The sequence below is a fragment of the Fundulus heteroclitus genome, chromosome 8 (assembly GCF_011125445.2).
Source record: "Fundulus heteroclitus isolate FHET01 chromosome 8, MU-UCD_Fhet_4.1, whole genome shotgun sequence".
Classification (NCBI taxonomy): domain Eukaryota; kingdom Metazoa; phylum Chordata; class Actinopteri; order Cyprinodontiformes; family Fundulidae; genus Fundulus; species Fundulus heteroclitus.
The window spans coordinates 5,634,722-5,643,283 of record NC_046368.1 but is presented as its reverse complement, the minus strand read 5'-3'; the positions used below and the strand labels follow the sequence as shown (position 1 = coordinate 5,643,283).

Below are 8,562 nucleotides of genomic sequence, written 5' to 3'. Positions count from 1 at the left end.
CGCTAAGATGGAAGTCCTTGGCGCTTCAGGAAGCATCATAAAAGGTCCCAGGTGTACAATATCTGATGGTATGGACTCATATGTCGCTGGAGAGGCTCACACTGTACTTGATGCTGAGACTGACTCATTTGTTCCCGGTGGCCAAAGAGTGCATGGCAATCAAATTGGAAATAGGCCTCATGTAACAAATCCAAATAAAAGAGGAAATATTGATGTCGGATCTCAAACAGTGCAGCAGAGGCCCCATGGACACCTGATGACTTCCAACAATGCTGCTTCAGTTCCTCAGCTTGTAGCTAGTCCACATGTTCAGATGCCAGTCGATGATGACGGTAATAATTTGTTATGCATAATGGCAAGGCAAAATGAAATTTCCGATCTGCTAGTAAGACAACAGAACATCTCTCATTTGCCAAAGAGAGAGATTCAGGTGTTTGATGGAGATCCACTTCACTACCATGCCTTTATGAGAGCTTTTGAACATAACGTAGAAGAACGGACAAGTGATAGTGGAGACTGTTTGCACTTTTTGGCACAATACACAAGAGGACAACCACAAGAGCTCGTCCGTAGCTGTCAGCAAATGCCTCCAGACATAGGATATCAAAGGGCTAAGGCTTTGCTGGAAGAACACTTCGGTAATGAACAAAAGATCGCCTCAGCTTATCTAGATAAAGCTCTTTCATGGCCTATGGTGAAAGTAGAAGATGCCAAATCTCTCCAAGCTTATGGTCTTTTCTTAAGAGGATGCTGTAATGCAATGAATGACATACAATATATGTCTGAGCTTAACATGCCTGCAAACATGCTTACGGTAATCAAGAAGTTGCCGTACAAATTGAGAGATAAATGGAGGACGGCCGCTTGTAACATTCAAGAGACACGTCATCAAAGAGCTACTTTCCCTGACATTGTAAGTTTCATTGAACGGCAGGTGAAAATTGCTGTAGATCCTGTTTTTGGCAATATACAGGATACCCCAAAGACAATGCAAAATAAAATTGGCAGCAAAGATGGTTATCAGCGTCGCACACTGAACCAAGGAAGCTTTGCAACTACAGTAGGATCAGTGTATGGAAAGACTGATATGAAGAAGGAAGGAACTTCACTGGATAAAAGGACCTGCCTATACTGTAAGGGTGAACATGCACTAGAGTTGTGCTCTCTACTGGAAAAGAGGTCACATAACGACAAGATCACATTTTTGAAAGAACATGGAGTCTGCTTTGGCTGTATGTGCATAGGGCACATAAGCAATGACTGCAGGAGGCGACTGTCATGTAAAACATGTGGAGCTAAGCACCCTAGCATACTTCATATTCATCCAAAGAGCAAAGAGAAAGCTAAAGATCAAGTTGCAGCTGATTCAAGTACAGCAGTGGACAGCTCTGTTGTGGCTGTGCGAAGTAGTGGTCTCACTGGGGCCGGTGACCATGAATGTAAGTTATCCATTGTTCCAGTTAAGATCAAGTCCAAGAAGGGTTACAAAATTGTTGAAACTTATGCTTTCTTGGATCAAGGCAGCTCGGGCTCCTTTTGTACATCAAGTCTGATAGACAAGCTGAATGTTTCAGGAAGAGGAACTAAAATCCTTATGCGCACCATGGGCCAGGAAAAACTTGTGGGATGTGACATAGTATCAGGTCTGGAAGTAGCTGGTCTGGAGAGTGATCTCTACTGTGACTTGCCAGATGTCTTTACACAGAAGATGATGCCCGTGTGCAGGAGCAACATACCACGGGAGCAGGACCTGGTCAGATGGCCATATTTGCGTGGGGTACACTTACCTGAAATAGATGCAGACATAGAGCTTTTGATCGGTTTGAATGCACCTAGAGCTCTAGAACCTATAAAGGTGATTCCAAGTAAAGATGGAGGGCCATATGCTGTTCAGACCATGTTGGGCTGGACCGTTAATGGGCCTATATGTGGTGAAGCAGGCTCGGAAGAACCCAGTATCACTGCTAATCGCATTTCTGTTGTGAAATTGGACGAACTATGGAAGCAGCAATTCCAATTGGATTTTCCTGAATGCAGTCATGAAGAGCAACTAAGTCCATCAAGAGAAGATAGGCAATTTATGGAAATGGTCAATAGTTCAATTAAGCTGGTGGACGGTCACTACACCATTAATTTGCCTTTGAAGAAAAGAAACGTGTGCATGCCTGATAATTGCAAGTTAGTAGAGCAACGTGCTTTGAGTCTGAAAAGAAAGTTTGTGAAGGATGCTTCATTCCATGCAGACTACACCACTTTTATGGACACTATCATTTCCTGTGGTTATGCTGAAAAGGTGCCTGTTGAAGACTTGGTCTATAAACATCAAAGAAATTGGTATATTCCACATCATGGTGTATATCATCCACGAAAGAAAAAGATCAGAGTGGTGTTTGATTGTGCAGCATCATTCCAAGGTGCATCACTCAATGCACAGTTGTTACAGGGACCCGATCTTACCAGCTCATTGATTGGAGTCATAACCAGATTCAGAAAGGAAACTGTTGTTTTGACGGCTGATGTTGAGGCCATGTACTACCAGGTGCGGGTCCCAGCTGAAGACTGCAATCTGCTGAGGTTCCTGTGGTGGCCCAGTGGAAATTTCTCACAATCCTTGGAAGAATACAGAATGTGTGTCCATGACTCTCATCATGGGAAAGTCTAGGGTGGCTCCTTTGAAACCGATTATCATTCCGAGACTGGCGCTAACAGCAGCAGTAGTTGCAGCAAGAATGGACAGATTATGGAGAAAGGAGCTGCAGATGCCATTACTTGACTCTGTTTTATGGACTGATAGCACCTCAGTGCTAAAGCACATAAAAAATGATGACCTCATACAAAAGGCAATAAAGTGGACATTGTTCCAAAAATGGAACAAGATCAAGCGCAACTTCACTCCAGGAGACATTGTGCTTATCGTAGATGACTCTGCACCCCGTTATTCTTGGGTCATGGGGAAGGTCATCAATGTGGTGCAAGATAAAAGAGGAATTGTTCGACAAGTCAAGATCAAGACCAGGACAAACTATCTAGACAGGCCTATTACCAAGGTTTGTTTACTTCAGGAAGCCGAGGACCCGTGATGGATTGTTCAATGACAGGAGTTTCGTTTGCACAACATGACTTTGAATATAAGACTTGTGGCAATACCCACACTCTGAATGTTCTGGAACCTCAGGCACAGAACTACCTGAAGACGGTTGAAGAACACGCTCATTCAAGGAAGATGAACTATTATATCAGTAAAAAAAAAAAAACTGACACAATTGTTTAATTTGCTGGAGTTTTTCATGTTACTACTATACTGTAATTATTATGTTATAATAATTAGGGGCCGGAATGTAGAGGCATGGATGTGTTTAGCACTGGTCACAAGAGGGAGCCAGTGTGTTTGGATATATGTTTGTGTGTGTGTGTATGTGGGTGTGGCTGGGTGTGGATGATGGCCTGATAATTAGCACCTGTGTCTGCCCATGGAGCTTTGTTTTTCTTTTTGTCATTTGTTTGTGACAGAGAGGGTTGAGATAGGGGCCGATATTTTCTGTTGACCGCAAAGTAACAAATCAATAACCAAAGTATTTATCCAGTCCATATACAAACTTGTCAAAGTGTATTGTGCAAGAAGAAGAAAAATAAACACCCTTCAACCAGTATTGGAGCCAAGTTTCCTCCTTCAGTCAGCGAGTCAGACAGACACCTACGTCCTTCCCTCAGTGACTAACCTAGCTTGCGATAGTCACACTTATACCGGGTTACACTAACAGAACAGAGACTGAGCGAGAACCTTTGATCGAGCATCAATGTCTGACCTCACAAGTGTATTTCTTGAAGAATGGTCCAACATTCCCAGAAACAAACTCCTGATCCTGGTGGAGAACCTGGCCAGCAGAACCAAAGCTGATGTGGTAGCAAAGGGAGGACCAACATCATATTAAAGCTGCCATGTTAAAAATGGGAAGTCATTAACATTCATCTTTGTTTCTATTTTTGGTGATAAAGTGTATTTTACAAAGAAATGTGGCATTTTAGTTTATTCATCAGACTTATTCACTAATCACATGACATGGATGTAATCAATGATTATATTAATTACTGATCACTTTAATGAATAATTGAACAAAAACAAACCAAACACTGAAAGAGACATTTCTACGACTGCGAACGGACTTTCAAAACATTATAAATAAGCTTCATTAACTGGATCAAAGGTTCTGGTCTCTCTGGAGTTTAAAGGTCTGAGTTATTATATCCGAGATGAGAAACGTTTGATGGGTCCAAATCTAACTGTTATTTTACTTGTGCAGCCTAATTTAGATTTCTATCCATGAAGTTGTCAAAGACTAATTTCTCTGCTCAGCTGACCCAACCAGCAGTAACTAGTAAACTGAAGATAATTTAGACTAGATCACTAAAGAACCCAGTCAGAATAGACCTTCAATGTGTGGAGGAAAACCAATGTTTGCAAGAAACAGAAAAAAAAAAACATTCTAACTAACCTCGATCAGGTAGATCAGACCTGGTTCGGTCCGTTTCGGCAGAACTTCTTGAAGGTTTCTTTCTTGTGTATTTTTCTCGCCAGTCATGAATCTGCTCTCAGCATTTTAAAGTAAACGTTGACCTCTTTGGATCAGAACAGCTACAACATTAAAAACAATAAATCTTGTAGGTTTCAGGACATCATCTTCAGGAAAGGAGGTTAATTTAACCAGATCTAGTGTCATGGAGAAAGCCTTGGTGGAAGCAGGTAAACGGGAGTTAAAGGTCAGATCTGAGGTGTTGGACTGCACTACACACCTGTCTGACAGTTTCCTGCTGGCTCTCTGACAGCTGCACCGTCCAGATGAGCTCAGCTTGCACTCCAGGAACGAGGAGTTTCCCTCAAAACCAAACACCACCTTCACCTCCACAGAGTCTGAATTTGACAGAACAAGAGGAAACAAGAACACAGAGCATGAAATGTGAGTATCTGAATGTTCTAGTAAGTGGAGACCCTACAAGAACTTTAGGACAGGAAAAAATAATATTTTCGCTCAAATTCAAGTAGGCCTAATAGAAAAAGCTAAACTTTATTTATTTTTTTGAAACAGCAGATGAACTGAACGTCCTCTAGAGGGCGCCACATATCTGTCTGCAGACTGATCACAACAGGAACCCTTTAAAAAAACAGGAAACAGTTCAGAAAGTGTCAGAGATTAATAGAGAATCCACCGTGAGGATCACCTTCATCGTCACCTTCATCAGCTAACACTGAACGAGGAGAACAGAGAGAGCTGAGGGACCGAGACGCTGAAACACAGACTGCTGCAGGTGGAAAGACAAGAAAATCAAAATAAGAGAAGAAAGTTTCTGCCAGAGGGAAACTGACTTCCTGGTTTAACGATCTGTCTGCTGTGTTTTCAGCTTCACTCAGAGACAAAATGGCTTCCAGATTAGAGGAGGATCTCTGCTGTCCGGTCTGTCAGGACGTCTTTAAGGATCCGGTTGTTCTGTCATGTAGCCACAGCTTCTGTAAGGAGTGTCTGAAGAACTGGTGGAGAGAGAAACCAGCACAAGAGTGTCCAGTTTGTAAGACAATGTCCTTCACCAAAGATCCACCCTGTAACCTGGCTCTGAAGAACCTGTGTGAGACCTTCCTACAGCAGAGAGACCAGAGAGCTTCTGAGGATCTCTGCAGTCTGCACTCTGAGAAACTCAAACTCTTCTGTCTGGACCATCAGCAGCCAGTGTGTGTCGTCTGCAGAGATTCAGAGAAACACACCAACCACAGATTCAGACCCATGGATGAAGCTGCTCAGCAACACAAGAAGAACCTTCAGGAAACTCTGGAACCTTTAAAGAAGAACCTGGAGCTCAGGAAGAAAGTTTTAAAGAAGTTTAATCAGACAGCAGAACACATGAAGGTCCAGGCACGACACACAGAGAGGCTGATTAAGGAGCAGTTTAAGAAGCTTCATCAGTTTCTAGCAGAGGAAGAGGAGGCCAGGCTGGCTGCACTGAGGGAAGAAGAGGAGCAGAAGAGTGGGATGATGAAGGAGAAGATGGAGGCTCTGAGCAGAGAGATAGCAGCTCTTTCAGACACAGTCAGAGCCACAGAGGAGGAGCTGAGAGCTGAAGACGTCTCATTCCTGCACAACTACAAGGCTGCAGTGGAAAGAGTCCAGCGCTGCCCCCTGCTGGAGGATCCACAGCTGCCCTCAGGAGCTCTGATAGACCAGGCCAAACATCTGGGCAACCTGGCCTTCAACATCTGGAGCAACATGGAGAACATGGTCTCCTACACTCCTCTCATCCTGGACCCAAACACTGCTCATCCAGAACTCATGCTGTCTGAAGATCTGACCAGTGGGACTAAAGGAGAGAGACAGCATCTTCCTGATAATCCAGAGAGGTTTGGCTCATGGTGTTCTGTCCTTAGTTCTGAAGGCTTCAACTCAGGGAACCACAGCTGGGATGTTGATGTTGGAGACAGTAAACGCTGGACGCTTGGTGTGTTTGCAGAGTCTGCCCAGAGGAAGGGAGACCTAAAGTCTGGATGGTTGTTTCTACTGTTTTCTGGGGATAAATTCTTCACAGAGTCTCCTCCATCTTCTCTCAAGGTTCTCTCAGTCCAAAAGAAGTTGCAGAGGATCAGAGTGAATCTGGACTGGGACAGAGGAAAGCTGTCTTTCTCTGATCTGGACACTAACACACACATACACACCTTCACACACACCTTCACTGACAAGATGTTTCCATTCTTCTTCACTCTGGATAAAGTAAAAATCCTACCGATGAAGATCTCAGTCAGCAAACAGCAGCTCTGATGTTTTCCGCAAGAAGAACACAAAGTCCAGATGAAACCTTGTTGATCTTATTGAATCTTAGAGCTTTTTATTCTGAATTACTTTGAATTTAAAGTTAGTTCTTGGGTTACTGTTATAAAAATGTTATTCTGAAGTCACTATGGCCTCACACCACTCGGACATGGGAGGCCTGCAGACATGATGGCTGTGTATAAGATCCACTGTTTGCTGAGTGCAAAGCTGAAGGCTGCGTAGAATGATTATTGTCTATGATAGACTGTCTTTGTTATGTCTCAAGCCATGGCCACTGTGCGGTATTAGGGGAAGCCGGAAAAGCGAGAAAGGCATAGACAGGGCAGATGGAGACTGCAGCAGGACCGTGGGGTGCAATTACTTTCCATCTATGTGATCTCTGCTCTGTTTCTCAATAAAAGTGCTGGAACTATATCACCACCGTCTCCTCATTTAGTAAAGATGGGAACTCGTCACCTTATTATTGTTTTAGAATTCCATCTACAATTCCCATAACATTTGGCATCAACGAACAAGATCTCCAACCGACAAGTGAGGGAGTCCGAGGACAGGAGCTGCTTTGGCCGGCCCGGAGAGGTTATCCGGCCTCTGGTACCCAAAATGGATTTTCAAGGGATGTGGAGGAGCTCCTGGTCTCGGAGCGTCTCTGGGCGTCGGCGCGAAGATCCGAACCTTTTCTTTCATGAGACGGTAAGGGGATTATTTTCCAGCTCTTTTAAAAAACAAACGCAATTGCTCAAAAATGCTTGCAATCTTTTAAAATTCATACCCCATGTAAAGAATACCTCACAACATTTTTAAATTTAAAACTGTAAACCTAAAAGGTAGTAATAAGTAAAAGCCGGTAGAAATAATTATATTTAATCTTTAAGGCAATTAAAACAGCATTCGCAATACAGAGTGGTAACTAGGGTTTTAACATTAAACTAAAATTCAAAATTTTATTAAAATACGTTTTCAGCTGAAATACGGACTCTCTTGCTGGGAGGAGGAGGGGCAGAGTGATTTTCACCTGGAGAACGGGTGACCGGGCTGAGCAGTTAGCAGCTGGTCAATTAAAGTCCTCTTGTCTTGGTTTGCACAAGAGGCTGTCCACTAGTGAGTGAGAGGTAAAATAATTTCTTTCTCATCTCATAAAAAGAAAAAAGAAAACAAAAAGATTCAGGAATTAGAAGAAAAACTTAAGTTACTAGAATCCTTTCAAGAAGAGGGAAAGTTAGGTAAAATCCGTTTAGTAAAATTAGAATTAAACCACTATATTGAAAAGCAAAATAGATTTCTAATACAAAGACTTAGAAGCCTGCACGGGCCTAAAATTTCAGGCCCGGCCCAGACCCCTGGCAATCAGGCCCTAACCCGACCCTGCCCGACAAATTAAGCTATTAATGAGCCCGAACCTGAGCCCGACTAAAAGGGTCCGCTATTTAGACATGACTGTTTCCCGACACTTCGGTCGCGTAATAGTTTCTCAGAAAGCCGACTCGAACAATTAAACAAATAATACTTTTAACACACGATTAACCCTTGCAAAGACAAGCGTTTATGTATTTAATTAGACCCCAATGTCGAAATAACGGGATGTCATTGTCGCAAAAGCAGCATGTAACGGACAGCCAGGATATATGACATTGGTAAATCTATGCGCCACGGGAGTAGATAAATGAGCAGCACACATGAGCTCCTTGTTACCTATGAGGTCGAAGTGCTCCCATAAAGAGATTTTCCCTCCCGTATTGGGAATTTTCAATAT

General features: G+C 43.0%; 1 protein-coding gene across 1 annotated transcript; it reads left to right on the top strand.

Moving 5' to 3' along the window:
* The first annotated feature begins 5,403 nt into the window (after positions 1-5,403).
* LOC105918745 (nuclear factor 7, ovary-like) lies at positions 5,404-6,800 on the top strand. Its single transcript, XM_036139992.1, has one exon. The coding sequence runs from the start codon at positions 5,415-5,417 to the stop codon at positions 6,798-6,800; it is 1,386 nt and encodes a 461-aa protein (XP_035995885.1). The 5' UTR covers positions 5,404-5,414.
* Positions 6,801-8,562: the final 1,762 nt, after the last annotated feature.